Source organism: Microdochium trichocladiopsis (assembly GCF_020744255.1).
Source record: "Microdochium trichocladiopsis strain MPI-CAGE-CH-0230 chromosome Unknown B0I36scaffold_9, whole genome shotgun sequence".
Classification (NCBI taxonomy): domain Eukaryota; kingdom Fungi; phylum Ascomycota; class Sordariomycetes; order Xylariales; family Microdochiaceae; genus Microdochium; species Microdochium trichocladiopsis.
Window position 1 is genome coordinate 2,463,522 of NW_025763552.1, and position 21,070 is coordinate 2,484,591.

The window sequence follows — 21,070 nt, forward strand, 5'->3', positions numbered from 1 at the left end:
TCTCACATGATTATGGTACATCATGTGGCTTGATGACCTGTCCAGCGGTGACATGGAGTTTTCGCCAACCAGAAGCCCTTGTCAAGCAGGTCTAGACCACGCCTGGCCATGTCATTGGGAATACGGCGGGCCTATTCGGCCTCATATTCATCGTTAGTGTAGGTGCCGTCAACTGCCTCGCCGAAGAGCTAGGGTATGCTCATGTTTAAAGGATGAAGGCTTGCGGTTCAGGATGCTGCCATATTGTACCAACGCCATCTCGGGTACGTTTTTCAATGCGACGCTACAAGATCAACTGCTTTACAATTTATCCACATCCATCACCTTATAGGCCCTTCACGATCTCAGCAGGCAGTACTCGGTAGCAAGGAATGGGGCATTTACGACGTCCATGGCTGAGTACTCGAGCTCCGTTCACTGCGGCAGTTGCCTATGTGTAGGCCTGGTCCCGTCTATCACAAAGAGTCGTAGGCGAGCTGGAGGAAATGGTGGGAGTGTTTCGTCGTGATAGTGACACGCTATAAGATAAGAGTAAGGATAGCAAGCTGAAAAGAAGAATAAAATTGAGAATAACGGATCAATCAACCACTACAGAAGACTGAAGAGCACGTCAGCTGTGGAAACTCATGGCCACTGACTTGTTGCAGAAGGTTCCAGTGTGGAAATTCTCGTTTTCGAAACCAAATCGGCGTGACGGAATGCATCCAGCAAGTACAGCATCTCCAATTCCTCATACGTCTGAGACTAAAGTCCTTGTCTGAGGTTGGTAGTTCAGGTGCCACATCATGCGCACCGCTTCTCTCCATCTCTTCATCCTTCGGAATGCATACATCAGCTGTCCTACAGCAGCCGCGTTGCTGGTGATGAGTTAAACCCGTGTGCCTCTTTAATCGTCTGTCACAGCATTGGCAACCTGTGCACCAATAATGTCTGCTTTGTAGAATACAACAGGCATGAGTACGCGCGAAACTTTCGTAGAATGCGCGAGAGAGGCCTGATCAACGTTCCAAGGCCCATTTGACCATGGATGGTGGAGCCATATGTGGATGATGCAGGGAGGATGAGATGGAGCACAATGCCGAGCTTCACCGTTCTAGAGTCTTCATGCAGCAACAAAGTTTATTCATGTTCTGTAAGTAGTTATTACTCAAATCACAAACTATTCGACTAAGCCTTGGTCTCGTGGACCTCGCCGCTCTGCACAACCTCGGCGGCTTTGTCGGTCTTGGCAAGGACCTCGCCTACAAGCTGGTCGGAAGCCTCCTTTCCGTCCAATGCCATGGCTGTCTCCTCCAGGCTCAGGTTGCCGGTCTCGACGAACAGGAAGTAGACGACAACAGCCTCCACGGCCAACCACACGTCATATGTAATGTAGTACTTCCAGCCAGAGTTGGTGACACCGATCGGGTTGGCATACTGGTTGAAGATGAGCGCGCAGGCAACAAACAGATTATACAGTACAAGGCCGCGGGCACGCAGGTTGAAGGGCAGGATCTCAACAACGTAGGTGACCTGGAGGGTACCCCAACCAGCCGTGAAGAAGAAGTTGAAGAGGAAGATCATGGCAAGAACACCCTTGGCCACGCCGCTGGGGCCGCCAGTGCCGTCCTCGTTGAGGTCAGTCGACATCTCGTAGGTCGCCTCGAGGGCGGTCCAAACAATGTACGTGGCGAGCGAGCCGAGTGTGGAGCCGAGGAACATGGTACGCCGAGGGATGCGGTTGACGACCAGCGAGAAGACCATACCCCAGAACAGGCCCCACACGGTGAGCAGGGCGTTGATGAGCGTCTGCGTCTCCTGGTCGCGGTAGCCAATCGAGTTGAGGATCAGGGTGAGGTAGTAGCTGATGAGACCGTTGCCACTCCACTGGCTGAAGAAACCGACGGCCAGGATGATGAAGAAGCGACGGCGGTTGCCGACAGTCTGGAAGAAAGACAGGTAGCTCGTGCTGCGGGCAGCCTCGTTCTCCAGGCGAATGGCAGTGCGGATCTCCTCCATCTCCACCAACACGAGCGGGCTGCTGGCGTCGCCGTTGGCGTGGTACTTGACGAGCAGGGCCTCGGCCTCCGCATCGCGATCCTGGGCAATGAGCCAGCGGGGAGACTCGTCGATGAGCCAGCACAAGCCCATCTGCAAGATACTGGACAGGGCCTGGAGGATCGAGGGGATGCGCCACGCCCAGTCGTTGCCAAGTCGGAAGGTGCCATAGGTGATCCAGGCAGCGCTCAGGGCGCCAAGACCCCAGAGGGTGTTGTAGATGGAGACCATCGGCGCGCGCTGGGACGGAAAGGCCGACTCCATCAGCAGGAGAGGTGCAGCGGTGATGTTGAGAGCCAGGCCGAAACCAAGCACACCGCGGGCCCCGATGAACATGCCCGTGCTGTGGGCGCCACCCTGGAGCCCAGCGCCGAGCAGCATGATGGCGGCACCGGTGACGAGGGCCGGGCGGCGGCCAAACTTGTCACAGAACATGGCGCAGAAGGGCAGAGCCGCTAGCTGGCCAATGTTTTGAATGGCATTGAGACTAAAACGCAGGAACAGTCAGCCTGATCTGTATCAAGAAACGCAGTCGCGCAGCAGCAGCACCCCCAAGACATACATGGCGAGGTCATCAGCATCTGGGAAGCCAAAGGCGGCATTCCAGGTGTCAAGACTCTGGAGGCCGTTCATCATGGAGCCATCGTAACCAGTTGCATAACTCGAGATGAGAGACAGGCAGAGGATGGCATTGAGCTTGAGGATGCCGCGGTTGGAGAGCCAGCTGGCCCATCCAGCGTGGGCGAGCTGGCCATCGAGGGCCAGGGGAGACTGAGAAGAGACCATGGTAAATCAGTCAGAGGCAGGCAGGCAGGTCGTGTCGTGGCGAGGCGTGCTCCCGTGGGCGTTGCTTCTCGCGATGCTTCCGTGGCTTGACTTTAAGACACTCAGGTCCTGTCGTCTGTGGACACGTCCCGGGGCCGTTACTAACAAGCGATCGTCGACGCGGAGATGGCCTTTGGGGCTCCGGGGTGCAATTTAAGCAGCGCATGCGGAGGAGCACTGCTTATCGGGGCAGCTTCGCCGAAGATGGCCTGCCCCTATCAGGGACGAGAGTGAGGTGCGGCGGTGCCGTGGTTGGCCGGGGTTGGCCGGTCGGACGACATCTTGGCTGCCGCGTGATTAGCCCTCGTTACTGAGCGGCGGGGAGCGACCTCGGGGACCCTGTGACTTGGAGAAAGGCTGGTAGGCAGGGGAGGGGGACGGAAACGAAGCAACTGGGCCGGCGCAATGGATCCGGCGGCGCATTAGCCCATTCCGCGAGCCGACGGCCCACCACGACGGAAGGCGCCCTCATACTAAAGGCGCCAGAATGCGGACGGTGTCGGGGCGGGCCCCCTGCGATATGCTAAGAGCCGCTAAACCAGATAAGCAATAATCCCCAGGCCATCGATGCCGGGGACGCCCTAGGCCTGGACAGGAAGGTCGGCTCAAGCAGAGGTTGGGGCCAGGAAGAATACGACCCAAGCTTTAGCCTCCAAGCTAGCCCAAGCTCGCCCGAGCTACCGAGCGCCTGGGGCGACGCCTCCTCCGTGAAACCCCGGGAATCTTCGCCGGGCATGCGACGGTGGCAGCAGCAGCAATGACAGACAGGCACGGCCAGCCGCACGCACGTGCCCATGCAGGCACACGAGTCGGGCGGCCAGCCGGCCCCAAAAATTGGAGAAATCGAGGGGAAGCCGTGCGTTTGGGGAAAAACAAGTGACAGTTCGTCACCCCGTATAAATCCTGGCTCCCAGGATACGTACTCCCCAGCTTGGTCCCCAGACTCCGACTCTGAAGTCATCGTGGCAAGCTAGACACTCTCACAGCTCACGACCGTCATGGGTGTCCTCTCCTCTTTCGTCTCGGTGCTGGCTCTCAGCTCGGCGGCCACTGCGGCCAGCCTTGTTGAGCGTGGTGTCAAGGGCGCTCGCCTGTCCAAGAGTAAGTTCTTCCTTCGCACGTCCTCATCCCAAGCCATGTCTTTATGCTAACGCGAACCGCACCCGCAGACGCCCAGAGCCTGTTTGACTACTCGATGCAGGTGTCGGACTCGCGCTACGACTCGTCCTACAACTACGTCTGGTACCAGGACAATGGCCAGTGGTCCGTCCGCTTCACCTCGTGGTACATTGCCGGTCTCCTGCACCGGGGCTCCAAGGACGACGTCAAGTCTGCCATTGCTGCCATCGAGAACGTGTATGTGCCTAGCCCTCGTTCTTTGAAGCACATGCCAGTCCAGACAAGACTAACAAGCAGCACCATACAGGCTGGCCAACCAGCTCAACAGCGACTTCGACTCGGCTTGGTACGGCACGTTCAAGCTGTCGCCCGACGAGCCCGACCCGACGCCGGACGGACCCCTCTACCCGCCGAGCATCTACAACACCTACGATCCCAACTGGAGAGAGTTTGTCGGCTCGCAGCTCATCCAGATTGTCGAGGAGTTTGACAAGGTCCTCCCCAAGGCTCTGGTCGGCCGCATTGAGACCGCTCTCGAGGCGGCTGCGATCGGCGGCATGCGCCGCAACGGCTCGTTCCCCGAGGGCGACAACCTCATCCTCGGCTACTCGAACCCGGCCATCATGCGGGCCCTCACCACGGGCTGGATCGGCAAGCGCAAGAACAACAAGGTCCTCATCGACTTTGCCGCGCAGCAGGGCACCGACATCTTCAAGCTCTTTGAGCGCGATGATGACGCCCTGGCCGAGTACAATGCCCCCAACTACTACGGCATCGACATCTGGGCCCTGGCTGCTAACATCGCCTACGGCCCGGCCGACGCCCCCATGACCAAGAACTCCAAGGTCATCCTGCAGAAGCTGTGGGACGACATCGCCGCCCACTACAACCCGTACCTCGGCAACATGGTCGGTCCCTACGACCGCGCCTACAGCCGTGACGCCACCACGCACTCTCAGATCCTTTCCATGATCACCTGGGGCGTCTATGGCCGCGGGGTCTTTGGCCAGCCTCCCCTCGGCGAGGGTGACTTGCTCTACGACATTGCCCAGGGTGCCGCCCTCGCGATGGTCATGGACGTCATTGCGCCCACCATCAGCAAGAACGCGCAGTCCATCATCACCGCCAAGGGCGACTGGAAGGGCAGCCGCTTCATCAACAAGACGCTCTACGAGGATCTCACCTCGACCAGCGCCCGCGTTGCGACCTCGTGGCTCAGCTCCAAGCTCATGATTGGCGCGCAGACCGTGTCCGAGACCAAGAACAGGGGCAACCAGTACGTGCCCGCCATTGTGCACTGGGCTGCAGACTCGTCGCACAAGCCGTACCCCTACATGGGCTTCTTCTCCCTGTACCCCTCCGCCTCGACGCTCACGGCCGAGGCCACCGCGAACAAGCTGGTGGTGTCGTACCCCAACACCACACAGGCCGGCACCAACATCTTCACCTTCGCCCTCACCGGCATCCCCCCCTCGTGGACGCTCGGCAAGAAGAACGTCGTCACTGGCCTGGAGCACCTGCCCTGCCTGAACGTCAATGTGACAGCCCCTGGCCTGGTCAAGCAGGACGTGGTCTACGGTGCCACCCTCCGGGACCACTGGATCTACAACATCTCGTACGCGGTGCCCTCTGGCTTCTCAGGCGTCCCCAAGGTGACCCTGGACATGGAGTACACCTGCTAGAGGTTATGACGATGATTTGTGTCGGGTTATGTGAGAGGCGCCGTTTGTTGGCTAATTCTATGTAAATATTTACCTTGTGCCGCGCTATATCTGAGCAACCAATTGGGCCTTTGTTGCTATGCCCGACCTATGACATGGATGGCTTGGTAAGAGTCTGGTGCTGTATGCGCAGGCCGGCGGCCGCCCCGAGACTGGGGGTAAGGCATTACGACAAACATCGGCGTATCTGTAGCTCTTGGGTCCTGGACCAATGTCGCAATATTAGAGACATTCTACCAAATTCTACCAAGAGGTCAAGTTGCGCATACTGCTGTTCATCACGGCATCGCTTGCATGTTCAAATAGTATATATGGATCTGGCGCAATTCTCGACGGTCACCTTAGAAGGTAACGGCTTCGGTTGCTAGTACAACTCTAGAGCGGGGAGGAAGGGCTGATTATTAGGCAATGTTCCAGGCAGAAGGAAGATCTCCTAACCTAGGTCTATGCCAGATATGAATCAGGGAACTCTTCCTCCACGGATCAGGCTCAAAGCTTGAAGCTCTAGATTGCTATAGCAAGCCTGCCCATGTACAACGCGTGTCGTTGTATGAGTGACGAAGGCTTCGAAAAGCGTATCTGAATAGTTCGTCACCGCGCAAACCTGGAGTGAGTTGAGTTGATTTCGGGTTCCATCAGGGGTTGGAGGTCGCGAGGGAAATCCACACTTCTCGAAAGAAAACATGTCACGTTTGCCACCAAGGTGAAAGCTGATAAGATAAGATTATTCCGAAAAGTTAAGCCTTCGGAAATCCGCACTGGCTAAAGGTAGGATCCATCCTTAAAGCCAGCACAACTGTATGATCCAGCGTGTAGTTTATACAATGCTGGGTATGCCCATAGTCGTACAGATGTGATGGGACTGGCCTCCTTGTAATGTATGACCTGACTTGCGTGTCTATCCAGTACATACAGTGGCGATGGTGGAAACCAGCATCACCCCATAGCACAACCTCTCCCCTTCGTGCCTCTTCCTCTGACATTTCTTGCGTCAATTCCCTGTCGTAGTAGAACGAATGGTTCCTCTCACGGAGGTACCGGTCCATCATCACGCCATTAAAACAAGATTCGTGTATCCAAAGTCCAAGCATCAAGTCCCAGACGCAGCCTCGGTTGCGTGCCTCCGAGAAGGACTGGCCACAGTCAATCCACTCGGAGAAAATTTCGCTGCCATTACCGATGGAATCTAGAGGCCTTGGAACGTGGACGGCGCTCTCGGAATAAGGCATAGCAGTAAGAAGGACGAAAACCAAGACTGCTGTTTCGAGGGCGATAATAACAGAGAGAGTAATGCGGATACAGGGGCTGCGAAATCCTCCGGATCCGGGTTTTACTGTAGAAGCTCCGTCGGAAGATTGGTCGAGCTCCTCGGTTTCGTCTCTATCGAGTTTCTCATAGCGGCCAAGTACAAGGCCTCGACTTGTTGAGAACATTGCCGACATTAAGATAGCCGCTGGAAAAGAGTTGCGTCAGTTTTCTATCTCGTATGTGAACGTTGTTTCGTTGCTGAAGCCGAGAAGAAGTATAGCTATAGTATATTGAAATATGCAAAGGAAAATTATATTCAAATCGTGTCTGTGTTGGAGATGGGACTTTATGAGCAGATACTGTGAGAAAAGCCCCCGGGTCTCTGGAATCCTTGGGGGGATTTTAAATCCAAGTTGAAAGCTATCCAATCTAGGTTCTTGAGCAAATGAAGGAGGGCAATGAGCTCCATACGAGGTTGGGGGGTTATCGAGCCGACGAAAGAAGTGGACGAGCTCCTCAATACGACGTTGGTGGCTTATCGGACGAGTAAAGCGGTAATCGCAGACTAAAATCAATCACACTTAAACCCCAATGTGGTAAGCGGCTTCCGGAGCCCTGCTCAGTCCCACTCAGGCACTAGTCAGTCCCACTCAGGTTCTGCTCAGTCTTGCTCAGCCCCTGCTTAGGTGGCTGTGGCTGAAATGCCGATATCGCAACGATCGGACACTTGAATGCGATGCCCTCAATGTCGGCAATACGGGGGCAATATATTTGTGCAACGATGCGCGTACATATTGTGCTGTTACATAAATATTTATGTCAGAGACGCAATACGATACAGAACTCGCATATATATAGTTGTTAACTTATATTTCTTTCATAAAAAGCTTTCACACCGATATCGCGATAGTTCACATACGCATGGGCTTTGCGTACACTGATAGGAACATCTATATGGCAAATTAAATAGCACTGCGGGAATGAGTTTCACAAGGCTATTTAGATAGTATCTAAGATCAATCGCAACATTGTTGACCACATATTAGGGCATTCCCAGAGGCCTACGTGGTTTCCTTGTGCGGCGTAGGACAAGTTTAGGTCGTGGAGCAGAGGAGAATGCAAGGCTGGTATTAAGCATGCCCAAAATGACGCACTGTGGATCTCATCTTCTACTCTGGCAGATCAGGACTTGTGAAAGTTCGCATCAGGACTATTGGGATGCGCACGGAGTAAGACTCGCACGCTCCGTTCTCCTTGAACCTATGGCATGTGCGCCAAAAATAGCTGGGCCTCGGAAGCTTGTAGTGGATGAGCTAGGGTACAATGAGCCAGAGCTGTTCCCATGAGATGGGGCACATTCTCCTTTCCCGCGAGCATAAATACAGCCATATCCGGCTTCAGGTGTTCCTGAATCCATCTTCCTTCCTCGTCAGCTCGAGACGATAAGCAGCATCTATAGGAACGCAACCACGGCGTTTCCCCCTGACCAATCCCTCCGCTTTGACTTCTCGATCGACAAGAGATTTCCACAACATAAAACAATTTACTACTATCCATTCACACCTTCCGCGAGAGGGCTCATCATCCGCGAGGATGGGGAAAAAGAGAAGCCCAGACTCTTATTTGCGTCTCGCTAGAGAGAGGGGTGTAGAACAGTGCAAAGAAAGCATAAACGGCGTTGAGGCGTTCTGCACTCTCAGTAAGAATCAACAAACAGCCATAGACAGAATGAAGGCTTTGTGGGATGAGTAAGTTATCCTCCAGCAAGACTGACGGTACCAAATTTAACATCCCTTCCAGATTCATGAAGCGCAATGATGAACCAGATCCAAAAGACGTCAAATGCTATATGCGCTTTATACAGGAAGTCGCGATGGGAATACAAGGTCATACACCTGATATAGGTATTGAACGAAGAGAAGGCGTCGGCCACCATGCTGCGGTATCAACTGTTGTTCAGTACTGGAAAGAGTTCTCCCGTTATCGTTTCCGGGCCGGCCAGCCTCTTGACGTAGAAGTCACAACAAGAGTTCGAAGGGTTAGTCTTTATCTTTCACCCACATCCATGAGCCCAAGACTGACACCATTGTTTTTGTAGTACATTAGAGAGGAGCTCCCGAAAACATTTCCGATGCCTGTAGTAAAGCGGCCAAGACGCTTTGCTTCAGAGACACATTACGAACAGCTAGCTATCCAGATGTGGGCCAATGATTGGCATAGCTACTCATATCCAGTAGTCAGAATCATGGACTGGGCAGCTATGTACGCCGCGATCTGCTCCGGCTCTAGAATCGGGGAATACTTCGAGTCTACCTGCCGCTCGGGCTCAGGGCGAGGACTACGGTTCAGGGTAGGGAGCTTCCCAAGACTAATCTAGATAGCACCTATACTGATTCTCACTCCAGGATGTCAAATTGGTGGTCTTTTACAACGAAGAGGAGAGGCCGGAGCTTGGTCTCCTGCTTGTTCGTGATGCGAAGGGGATGACGTATATCCCTCACCAAAGGTAGAGTACATTTCAGCCGAAAAGAAAAGGATGTTAACTAATACATCTGCTCCAGACCTAAGCACGTCATATACGAAGGAATAGATTCTGGTCCCCTCTTCCGGAATGGGATGCTTTTCCACATTGCCTTCCTTCTAGCGAAGCAGGCGATTGCAGGGTGCGAGACGATTGACACGCTCTTCGCAAGGAAACCTAATCCAGGGGATAACATCTCAATTATTCCGTGGGTGAAGGGTATAGAGGACGATCCTTTCTACCCAAACATCCACAGCAACGACGTCGAACGAGCAGGTTCGATTGCTTCTCGCATCAGGGCGCTGGGGTTTCGAGCCGGCTTCGCCAATCCCCCACGAGCGCATGATTTCAGAGCGTCCACTTTGTACCGTGTTGGTACGTACTGGGATCGAATGAACCTATAGTCCTCGCCTGCTGATCATGCTACTAGGCAAATTACACTCGGAGGCAGACCGCCGGATATTCGCCGGCCAAAGTGACAACCGTACCTGGGATACATACTACGCACCCAGAATTGCTGCAGATGGACAAGGTTCAGTCTTCCGCAGCAAGCGTGGGCCTCGTACAAATATTATAGAACATTTCCTCGATCTCACAATTCTCCGAAACCCTGCCTTGTTGCAGGCGCTTCCTGCAGAGAGCCGTGCTAAGTTCGAAGAGTCACAGGCGATTCAAGAACTTCGAGCTGAGATGGAAAAGCTGCAGCATGGAGATGCTAGCGATCCTAAAAGGGCAAAGAAAATCCAAGAGTTATATCAGCAACGGCGCAGACTCGAGCGGGAAGCAGTTAGGGAGTTGCAGGCAGAGCATTCAGCGTCAACCGCAGAGGCGACATCCCAGCTCTGCTACCATCGGAGTTATTTTGACCGGGTCCGCTATCTTATGCCTGAAAGAGATCGGCTCGCCACGGATCTGTTCCAGTCTACTGGACTACGCGGTGAACTCGGTCATCGCGTCCTCAGGGATTTAATTGCTATTTGTACGCAGACGACAGAGGTCCAGTTTCGGCGAGGGCTTGAACCAGACAAGTGCAACTGCAACCAAAGCGAAAAACACTACGACTGGAAACATATCCACGACTGCTACAAGACGCAACAACCGGGTCCGTCGACTTTTTGCTTCATATGCCATCAGTGGGTTGCCGGAGAAGTCGGATGGAGAGAGCATTGCTTAGGACACCTGGGACGCTTGGATATTCCCATGTTCTGTGACCCCCTTAAACACGGTGCTGTGCTCGCCGCACCTGGCCTTTGTCCATTCTGTCTCGGAGACGAAACATTTCCGCCTGAGACGCGGCTCCATCAATTCCTTTATATCGATGCGTGGAGAAAACATCTACGCAATTGCATCAAGACTCGAAAAATTGGGGCAGGCAGCAGTTCTTCGGCACCGTGTAGTCATCCATACTGTCGGGAGAGAGCGCCATTCGCCTCGTTGAGACATCTCCTTTTTCATATAGAGGATGCCCATGGCTGCAATCTAGACGAACCCGTGTGCGATCTAGACGAAACCAAGTCCAATCTTGGCGAAATCGAGTCCGACCTTGACGAAACCGAGTCCGACCTTGACGAAACCGAGTCTGATCTTGACGACAAGAAGAGGAAGCGAGAACAAGACGATCAACACGGTTTCAAGAGCAAGAGGAGTCGTCAAAGCCCCCCTTGCTTGGACACGAATGCTCCTCTGTCTGCTACAACATATCATTTCATCGAAGTCACGGAACGCTCGCTGGCGCGCACCAAAGTCCGTTCAACAACCCGGACATGCAAAAACCTTCTGGTGACACAGGACCACAGTCTTGCGAGCACTGCACTCCAGGAATCAGTTCCCGATCCAGGATTAAAGGCGCCCTTCAATGAGGATGAAGTGCTGCGTCAAGAGGTACTCAACGAAACGGAAGAACCTTGCCGAGAGATAAGACAACGACAGAAAGGAAACCAACGGAAAGGAAACCAACGGAAAGGAAACCAACGGAAAGGAGGCCAACGGAAAGGAAGCCAACGGAAAGGAAGCCAACGGCCAAGAGGTGTATCGATTAACATCGATGATAATCAGTGGGAGGTGGAACGTCTTCTTGCCAAAAAAACGGAACGTGGGGTGTTGAAATATTTTGTCAAGTGGTTGAATTGTCCAGAATCGGATAATAGCTGGGAGCCAGCGACGGAAATCAGTTCAGAGCTGATCGCGGCATATGAGGGGGGTCTCTCGAAGCAAACAAAATAGCATCAACTTTCGCCTGTTTAAGAAGGATGTATTATTATCTGTTCCTAAGATATTGCTTTAGAAGCTGCTACGGGAGATATTGACAATATCTGACCATTGTGTGTCTGGAACAACTATCCAAGATACTTGCTACTACGATTATCACTTCTTCTGGACCAGTAGGTCCGAAATCACATCCCAGAGCTGCCAATATAGCTTGTTCCTATACCACTAGCGGTAGTATGATTTCCTTGACTCGCTCAGCGTAGCCACTGCTAGCTAGCTCATGGGCACCATCTTCGCAAGCCTCCACATATAAGTCGAAGTAATCTTGAGGCGCAGGGAAGAATCTTCGGCGGAGTATCTCTTCAGCTTGTTCGGATATGGGATGGCTCGCTCTGGCGTCTTGGAAGGCATCAGCACGATGGGCCTGCTGTTTCGAGATCAGTTGCGAGGCAAAAGTATTCTCTCCGATTGTAGAAAATGCTGGTAGCGGGGAGCCGCGACTAAGCATGTCGCTAAAGCCGCGCATGCGAAGCCCAGCATCTCGAAGTTCTCGTTTGGAACTCTTCATAAAGGATTGAAGAGCTGATTCAAGTCTTGCAAGCTGTCGGGCTTCCACTTTGTAGAGCTCGTGGTGGCAGAGAGATCGAAAGCCGGGAGGATTGTTGGCGAATCATTACGTAGCAGATCAGTTTTGCCCTGATTGCGCTGAATGTAATAGCTTGGAATTGTAAAATTGTCGAGGTTGCTCATGGTGCTTTGCTCTGACCTGTCGAACATAATCCTGGAGAATGGCTGGTCGTTGTAGAAGGGGAAGGGGAGGGAAAGGGAAGCGGGGGCGGGGCTACCGAGGTAAGACCAGAGTGCAAGGTCGAAATGAGCCTCCCACAAACGAAGGCGGGGCAGCTCTAATGCGGCATTACAACTTCTGGAGCTCGCATCTCATGCTGAGGAACCAATAAGCACGCGCAGTTCATACTGCGACTCCATAGAACGATTGGCTGGGGCGAAGCCTCCCAATATAGGTCACCACATTCGTGCGCTTTAATTTAGGGAGTACCTCTTAAGTAGTTCAAGCTGGCACCGTAGGACAATTATGCGGATGAATGACCCTATCTGATTTTGAGGTAGCGATCATAAGGCTCTCGACTTAAGAACAGCTCAAACAAACAGCCCCAGGATACTGCAAGCAAAAGACGCCGCCGATGACTGGAAGCCGTGAGGACAGGGTGGCGATCGGGGCCGTGATCTAATGAATGGCTTTTGGAAAAGAAAGACAACGTCAACGAGGAAGGCAAAGGGTCAGCCTTGGGAGGTCTCGCATGCATCCACGCAAGCGGAATTATGGGCCCAGAGCTTGCTCAAGCCACGATCGCGCTAGGAGCTTGCTGCCCCATACTGTAGTGCAGCCGGGACGAAAGTGGCGTGAGCAGAAAATGGCTCCCACGCGAGCAAGTGGTCATGAGCCATTATCGACTGCAGTCGGAGATGGTACCATGCCGCTCTCGATGTAGCGCTAGGAGGTGCTTTAGTGCTAGTGACTTGAGCATGTTCAATGACAGTCATCCTCAGCTCGATGCAGTAGCCGAGCTGGCGCAGAAGCGCTGCACCGCTTCAGAGCCCGCATGGGGATGCCTAATCAAGGTGTACCGCTGGGTTATTGACGATTTTGCTGCATACTGCCGTTCACCTTTCCGCTCTGCAGGGACCGCCGAGGAGTGCTGAAGGATCAATGTGAAGCACGTGCAAGTAGTTATATGAAAGGGACCGCCCATGCAAGCGCGTATAAATAATGCAAGCATGACGGCGTTCAGAGCCGTGGATGCGCTCCAGGTTGGTGTCCGGAGTAGCTCGAGGTAGCCTCCGCTGACACGGAAGCGCGTTGACTCAGGAGGTGGCGCGGTGCCGTGGTGTATGTTGTGGCTGGACACGGCATGGCTGGGTGCGGTGTCCTCTCGTCGCGCCTTGTCGAAAACGAGTGGTAGTGCGTCATATCTCGCACTCATTGCACCCCAATGCATTCTCGACCATCACCCACTCAACATTCAGGCTCCGCGCTTGATCTAGAGGAATGAAGAGCTCCCTCTTGCCCAACGACTATGTCTAGCAATGGCTTTGCTGTTAAGGCGAGCGACTTGCATGCATGGCTCGAGGCATTCCAACAGCATCAAGTAGACGAATCTTCCAAGCTACTACGGGAAAATGCGACGCAGAAGCACTGAAGGGGCGCGCTTCACGTTGCCCATAGTGGGTGGCTCGAGGATTATTAGCGGGATTGCCTGCCCACTAAAGCAGCTAGGCCATTGAACACCTACTGGAGCAGCTGATTGACCGCTGTACCACCCACTAAGCCACCCACTAAATCTTCCACTAAATTAATCACTGAAGCACCTCCGCTATAGTACACCTAACCCAACGAGGCAACCACTAAATTACCCACTGAAGTACCTGCTGAAGTACCTGCTGAACCACCCACTGAACCGCCCACTGAACCGCCCACTGAACCACCCACTAAATCACCCACTGCACCACCCACTGAACCACCCACTGAACCACCCGAAGCCTGCGCCAGACCTGCTCAGGAGTACCTGCTCGCTCCGCTCACAAAGCCAGAATCCTCTCCCCAAGCGGATCTCCAGGCTTGCCTGCGGACTGTGATGAAGATACCTATAAGGGAGTATAAGAACAATAATAATGTCCTTAACGTCCTTGATATAACCGCATTCGCATTCTGAATGATACTTAAGACTTCAGCAAAGATCTAATCCCAGGCCTGCGCGAATATGGTTCCTAGCGCTGTTAGGGGTCAGTAAGCCACCAGTCGTCCTTCGCGCACTGCTAGGCCAGAGGCGAATTCAGTATGGCTATGCTTTGCTCCAAGAAGTTGCTGCTATCCTCGTAGTAAGCCAAACGCCCGTGGGCTAATATTCACTAAGCTAGGTAGAATGCTAATGGTATGAGGGAGGGTCGATTCCACTCTTGACGTCCCTGCTGAGCTCCATGAGTTTCTGCAAGTCTGGCGAAATCTGGTCTACGTAAGAGAGACAAGTACTAGCAAGGTTCTTAAACTTATCGGCTTTCTCACTTGCTTGAATCTCTTGCTGCTCAAGATGTAGAACGAGCTGTTCTAATTCCATCAAGCGGTTTTCGGCGGAAAGTTTCAGCTCTGTTTCTTGGCAAAGGCGCACTTGTAGATCAGCTGCTTCGCCTTGGAGTCTCTCAATCTAACTCTTGAGATTGCTAATATGTAGCGTAAAACTTGGTTGATTTAGGGTGGACTTAGCTAGTTAGCTGTGAGAGCTATGATGAAACAACAAGCTGATCTACCATACCTTGCTTAAGACGAAGGGGCCGGGCGTTATAGCTTCGAAAGTCGCCCCGACACCTGAACAGAGCTGCTTATAAGCGCTGATGGAGTGGTCGCTTAGATTCTTCGTAAATAAATGCGCTGCCTCGGTGACATAGCTCCAGCGATATGGATCGTTCTCAGACGTCACTAGTCTGACATCTGAAGGAGTAATATGGCAACCCACTTGCTGGCCTATATGCTATTAGCAGGGGTTGGGAGGCTGCGCAACCTTACATACGGATATGATCTGCCAGGACCTCACGGCATTTAATCCGCCATTCCTTTCTATCCACGTTACTCGCCCTAGTAGCCATCCTAGAAGTGGATAGGTGATTGTTTGGGGGGGTCTATAGAAGACTGAGATAAGCGACCTGTGAATGAGGAGCTCATATAACAGCCTTTCGCGAGACGTCTACGTTATAAGTAACTCCGTCGCCAAAATCAGCGCCGGTACTCACCGTACTAAGTCGCATTTAAGCCAGATCTGCTTAGCTCGCTTGAAAGTACACGCCATGTATCCAAAAATTAGAGTAGCCAAATATAGCCTGGAGCAAGGACGAATCAGAGCGTAGGGTACTCTGATAGGGACAGCATTCGTAGTGATAGGCATAGGGTACATTCATAGGGATCATACTAGCTAGGCTATTTTACTACATGATTTCGCAGCCCTTAGCTCTGTTGTGAACCGCGTACTTCCACGGCGTCGTTGCAGCTGCGTTTTGAAGCAGTAAGCTTCCCTCAGCATGCAAAGGCGCAGTCCAGCTGTCGCCTATACGTAAAACGAAGATCCCAACCGCCCACTTGACAGTGCGGTATTGTGAGGAGATCCTGATTGTGTCGACTATCCCAGACAATATCCCCGTAACGAAACTCGAGTAGATAATTGACCCACATCTGCTTGCAACGTTTCCTGATAGGTGCGTGATAGCCCCCAGGGAGGTCACACTCTGGCTCTGGCGTCCCAGGCAATACTGTCTGGGACAGACCTATACTTAGTGGTTCCATGAGTTTAGTATCAGAGGTAGCAAATGTGTGGTCTGTACCCCATGGCCCGGTAAACTCGCCATTTGACAACGGCTTGTCCATTCTCCAAAGTTGATACTCAATCTTAACAGGATCTTGGTGCAGGGTTCCTAGAGACTGATTGATATGTAGGCTGCAGACGTTCGAAGCGCCTGCGCTACCTGTAGGCTGTTCTAAAGGCTCCGAAGCACTCGTGGATGAAATAGGAGACCGCGAACTACTAGTGGAAGTCTTGACAATTGGTCCTGATTCATCAGAGCTCCCGGGAGCGGTCTCTGATGGAAATTCCGTGCTAGAAGTAACTTCATTACTTCCGTGCGAGATAGTAGGTGTGATAGAGCTGTTTCCTAGATTGCTATGTCCCTCGGAAGGACCCGCGATGGGCGATGTGGTATATGGCGAGGTGTCAACGCAGGTTGAGTGTGGTATTTGTGTCTGCTCTACGCTGGTCGTTCCGCCGCTGCTCTGAAACGGACAAGGCAGATCTGGAAAGCAGCAAAGGCCCATTTGATACTGGATCGGATTGATGCACGGAGCCAAGGGCTCACATGCAGCGAGGAAAGCACTAGATAGTGCCGCCGTAACAACAAAGATTGCCACTTTGGGTTCAATCATTATTACAGTAGGATTTGCGTGAGGACTGAGGATCTACGACTCCTATTATGGGTTAGACAAGCAGCTACATATGCGCGGCTCCTTACTAGTAAATCATGGCCTACCCTAATAGCCCTTTACGCAGAGCAATTTATGGATGAGAAGGGGCTTGAATTGATATCGACACTATATATTACTCGGCTCACCTTGTGCTGAGAGATAGTAATACTAAGAACTAAATCAAATGGATTTATGTACCAACGTGGATGGTTTCAAATTGTTTCGCACTATTACGGACGCTCAATGCGATCTTTTATTCGATCCACAGCTTGCTATCGCGAGACCTGTCCAAGGCAGTGCTATAGAACCGTCCCTATCTAAGCAGAACACTATATTCGGGGAGCGACTCCGAAGCGCAGAAGCTCAGCAACTCTTGCTTAATGAATCGGGAGCTCATTTAGTCGAGGATAACGCTGTTTTCAACCCTTGGAGCTTGTTCTTCCCACTACAAGTACAGGCGTCCTCGACTGGAACTGTCGAGCCCAGGAAAACGTACAGATGAGCATAAAAACCAGCAGGGACTGTCTTTACTACGTGCGAGATTACGGAGGCGTGTCTCCGTAGCCCATAGCAAGCAAATAGGCTGTAGGAAGACATCAACAGCGCCAAAACCAATGAGGCAATAGAACGTATAGAGAAACCCTCAGTGGAGCCAAAATCGGAGCTACAGTTTTGGGACTAGTAGAGAACATTATCTAAATTATCGCTTGTGTGCACCTACTGTAAATAGGTCAATCAGAAGGGCATGATTTGATGATTTGCACCACATGGCTTTCCCACGTAAACTACAGCAAATGATCACGAGGACTATGGCGCACAGAGACAAGCCAGATTTCCGCGAGGCGCAGCGAGACTTATGTTCGAGATGTACATCCGAGCTTATGAACGGCGATTCTCTTTATGCTATCCTGGGAAACAAACCGGTACGTAGCCTGCAAGAAGGATTCCAGCCCATCTAACAGAAACAAGGCACTTTGCTTGTTATGCGCGATTCGCGTGGGATTGCCATGTATACAGCTCTATGGCTGGGATTCTGATTGCTCTATTTGCTCGGACATAATCAAAATCCCGATTGCAATACAGTCATGCGGTAAGTTCAATACGTCTTATTTACTGGCTTTCTTGGACTCACGAAATGAAGGTCATGTCTTCTGCAAGTCCTGTATCCAGGAGTCTATGAGATATATCGGAGTAATGTGCCCGTTCTGTCAGCGAGTAGTATCGGTAGGATTACTACAAGAGGTTGAATGGCAATACCTCGTATGGGAAGAGTTATGATATCCTAGCTATTCAAAAATACTATCGTCGTTAAAGGGGAAGACTATTGATAGCGCAAGGCCCCTTCCCTTCTCCATCTCATATTACCGTCCCAATTTGGCGTCTCATATATAGCATCATCGGTCTACTGTTCTAAGATCGCGAATTATATAATGAGGAATCTCTCAGTAAGTGGAGTATATTAGTAATTCCATTGCATAATCTTATAGTGTGCTTAGTTTCCCAAACAGACTCCGCCTATGATTAAAGGTCATAGTCGTGTTTGTGCAAGCCTTCATATTAGGAGCACGAGCACCAATCCAGGCTCCATTAGAGCAAGTTAGATGCCCAGCTGATGCATCCAGAAAGTCGCCTAGTTAACTATTAGCTTCGTATATAGATAGAGAGGGCGTTAAACTCGTACTTAGTAACACGTGTGTTGTTCGTTTCCCTGCGCGCGATGCACATTCGCAATATAAGGTATTGTGATCCGAATCAAGGAAGCAATTTTCGCAAGATTTTACGAAATAGCTATTACATTCGTTTATGGAATCTGATATAACTAAGCGTCCGTCGTAGTTCCAAAGGCAAGGCGCTAAATCGAGGTACGAGTATGCTACGCTTGATGAATTGGGCCACAGATGGCAGTTTGCACCTATGATAACAGACCCAGAGAAGGCACCTGAAGACTGTGTACTATGCACGCGTATGCCTGAGACTCATTATTATTAGCTACTAGAATATCTAAGTGTATAAGGGATTAATGCCTGTTACCGTCACAAAGTTCGAAGAGGTTATGTTGATAGGTGTTACAAAGACCCTTAGACAGTGAAAGTACGAAAACAAAGAGGGCCAAGAAGAGTTTATGACCCATTGTGGGTAGTTGTGCGGTTAGAATTTTGCAAGCTTGTCGAGTAGTCCTATATTTTATAGGAAGCATTCTCCTGTGCGAGGAGCTAGTTTTGGAACATGGAGGGTCGCTCCATTTTCGGCCTCGGACCATAGGTGTACAAGTTGTCCTGGGACCACTGGCTGTCCTGGGACCACCGACTGTCCTGGGACCACTGGCTGTCCTGGGACCACTGGCTGTCCTGGGACCACTGGCTGTCCTGGGACCACTAGCTGTCCTAGGACCACTGGCTGTCCTGGGACCATTGACTGTCCTAGGACACAGGTGTACCGGCTCTCCTAGGACCGCTAGCTATCCTGGTACCATTGGCGTTATGGGACTACGGGCCTCCTAGGACGAGCTACTATCGGATTATCATTCGTCCTAGGACTCTCTCCTTGTAGCCTTCTTAATATAAATAAGCGGCGGGCTCTTTAGGAACGAGAAACTTTGCTTTCACTATCTACTCAACGATTCCAGCCATATCACCATATATTTCCTTTGGAATTCTTTCCTGCCTTACCGTTTATAAACTGTGTATTCTAAAATGATCGTACTTGAACCCCAACAGATATTCCGCGGATCGGCCGTTCAGACAACATGGTCGACAGATGTCGTTGTGACCCAAGTACTGTGTTCCGTTAGGGTAAATAATCGAACGTTTCATGGCTTAGAGATCCGAACTTCAAATGAGGCCGCAGATTTTATTGGTCTCGCCTGGGCACTTGAAGATAACTACATTCTGCACGATTGGAATGAAGGTAGCTTACGGCCGTATGGGTCACGACAGGCTGTCTTGCGTAAGGTTGAGCATGTTTGTGCCCATTACGAGGATCGTAATGGCTTGGTGTATTATGCTATCAAGTGGCTCGATTACCAGTGCCCGACATGGGAGCTAGAAGAGACCTTAGAGGACTGCACACTTATCACGGAGTACTGTCTCTCACTTTCATAGTACAATATGTCTGTTTATCTAAGCCATCTTTGAAAGGGATTCCTCCATGAAATATCCTAGACATATTAATCTAGTACTGTGTAACTGGATAATAGCTTCTTAAGTGTTTGTCCAGAGTACAAAACTGCCCTCTTGGGCTATTAACCAGCACCGCTAGAAGCTTACACTATTTCCTCTTTCCCCGGAAGTGATTTCTTCGTTTAACACAGTGCATAATTGTCAGCGCGTTAATACGCTAAATGTAACTTAGCCGGTTTATGATTACACTATGATATATCGGCTATTTATATGCTTCAATTTCTAGGTGTCTGTAGAGGCTTAAGCTACTAGACAGCTATACTGTCTAATGCTACACAGTAAACCCCGAAGCGCATTAGCTGAAAGGGCCACGGCTCAACGACGCAGCCTCACTCCTCCAGAGCCTCCAGAGGCGCGCCGGCCTTTTCGTACGCGTCCAGGATGTGTCTCTCATTCTTAAGGTCCGGGCGCTCGCGGACAAGGTTTATGAGGGAAGCAAAAAAGTACACGTCCCGCTGCCCATCTTTCCCCTCAATTCGAGTCTTAATGCGGTCCATCTCGTCATCAGGGGCCGCCGCTTCGATAGCACGGAATATTTCCGACCACTTGAACTGTTCCACGTGGGTAGCCTTCTCCTTCTCCGACTCGGCAATCTAAAGGGACAAACACATTAGCAAAGGCCTCTTTCTAAATTGAAAACATGCCTAAGATGTCGTGGGTATGCGATATTACAAACCTGTGGCCGCTGTTTGCGGTTGCGCTGGTTAAGGAGATAAAAGTGACAGCGCCAGAAGCTGCCGTCAGCCATGCGATCGTCTGTTTCGGCGAGTACGTTACGGTTGTCAATAGGAATAATCTCGGTGTCAACTAAGTACTCTTCGGCGACCTCGCGGCGGATAGTGTGCTCAGGTGTCTCGCCGAGCTCCGCGCCGCCGCCCGGGCCGGCAAAGCTGTCTGTTGCATTACATGTGGTTAGCACACGTATATACAGGCGGTGAGTAGTTTTCTTGGATGTCCAAGTGAATTCGGGCGTAGTGCAGCACTTACGCTCTCCACCATACGCTTTAGTAACTTTGCCATCCACAAACGTCGTTGTTTTCTCCCTTCGCTGGTGCAGCCACACGTAGAGCCCGTCGGGGTTTTTAATAAAGATAAGACCCATTGTGCCGTTCATCTGCATTCTCTTCTCAGGCTGGGGACAGGGCGCCGTCATGGTGGGCATGTAGTCCGAAGACATGGACTGGAATGG

The 21,070-nt window shown here is 51.7% G+C and overlaps 7 protein-coding genes across 7 annotated transcripts; 2 read left to right on the forward strand and 5 right to left on the reverse strand.

The window, feature by feature from the left end:
• Positions 1-1,167: 1,167 nt before the first annotated feature.
• Positions 1,168-2,823, reverse strand: B0I36DRAFT_251250 (general substrate transporter; the record flags this gene model as incomplete). Its single annotated transcript, XM_046150597.1, has 2 exons — positions 1,168-2,524; positions 2,600-2,823. The coding sequence occupies 2 exons, from the start codon at positions 2,821-2,823 to the stop codon at positions 1,168-1,170; spliced, it is 1,581 nt and encodes a 526-aa protein (XP_046008723.1).
• Positions 2,824-3,918: 1,095 nt separating this feature from the next.
• Positions 3,919-6,024, forward strand: B0I36DRAFT_274915 (uncharacterized protein). Its single transcript, XM_046151363.1, has 3 exons — positions 3,919-3,963; positions 4,032-4,218; positions 4,289-6,024. The coding sequence occupies exons 2-3, from the start codon at positions 4,058-4,060 to the stop codon at positions 5,661-5,663; spliced, it is 1,536 nt and encodes a 511-aa protein (XP_046008724.1). The 5' UTR covers positions 3,919-3,963; positions 4,032-4,057; the 3' UTR covers positions 5,664-6,024.
• Positions 6,025-6,439: 415 nt separating this feature from the next.
• B0I36DRAFT_417265 (uncharacterized protein) lies at positions 6,440-7,205 on the reverse strand (the record flags this gene model as incomplete). The annotated part of the gene is made up of 2 exons (XM_046162106.1): positions 6,616-7,205; positions 6,440-6,498 (listed from the first exon to the last, which is right to left on the reverse strand). The coding sequence occupies exons 1-2, from the start codon at positions 7,142-7,144 to the stop codon at positions 6,440-6,442; spliced, it is 588 nt and encodes a 195-aa protein (XP_046008725.1). The 5' UTR covers positions 7,145-7,205.
• A 1,876-nt stretch (positions 7,206-9,081) lies between these two features.
• Positions 9,082-10,524, forward strand: B0I36DRAFT_249983 (uncharacterized protein; the record flags this gene model as incomplete). The annotated part of the gene is made up of 4 exons (XM_046150518.1): positions 9,082-9,300; positions 9,356-9,456; positions 9,512-9,846; positions 9,902-10,524. Coding segments are annotated over 4 exons (1,278 nt in total), but the record flags the coding sequence as incomplete, so codon positions are not given.
• A 2,321-nt stretch (positions 10,525-12,845) lies between these two features.
• Positions 12,846-13,514, reverse strand: B0I36DRAFT_332623 (uncharacterized protein). The gene has a single exon (XM_046155142.1). The coding sequence runs from the start codon at positions 13,476-13,478 to the stop codon at positions 13,245-13,247; it is 234 nt and encodes a 77-aa protein (XP_046008727.1). The 5' UTR covers positions 13,479-13,514; the 3' UTR covers positions 12,846-13,244.
• A 4,641-nt stretch (positions 13,515-18,155) lies between these two features.
• On the reverse strand, positions 18,156-18,833 carry B0I36DRAFT_332625 (uncharacterized protein; the record flags this gene model as incomplete). Its single annotated transcript, XM_046155143.1, is given in 4 exon segments — positions 18,156-18,332; positions 18,384-18,410; positions 18,426-18,671; positions 18,734-18,833. 4 exon segments carry the CDS (start codon positions 18,831-18,833, stop codon positions 18,184-18,186), a joined length of 522 nt encoding a protein of 173 aa, XP_046008728.1. The 3' UTR covers positions 18,156-18,183.
• A 1,377-nt stretch (positions 18,834-20,210) lies between these two features.
• B0I36DRAFT_367062 (uncharacterized protein) lies at positions 20,211-21,034 on the reverse strand (the record flags this gene model as incomplete). Its single annotated transcript, XM_046159402.1, has 3 exons — positions 20,211-20,474; positions 20,558-20,775; positions 20,869-21,034. The coding sequence occupies 3 exons, from the start codon at positions 21,032-21,034 to the stop codon at positions 20,211-20,213; spliced, it is 648 nt and encodes a 215-aa protein (XP_046008729.1).
• Positions 21,035-21,070: the final 36 nt, after the last annotated feature.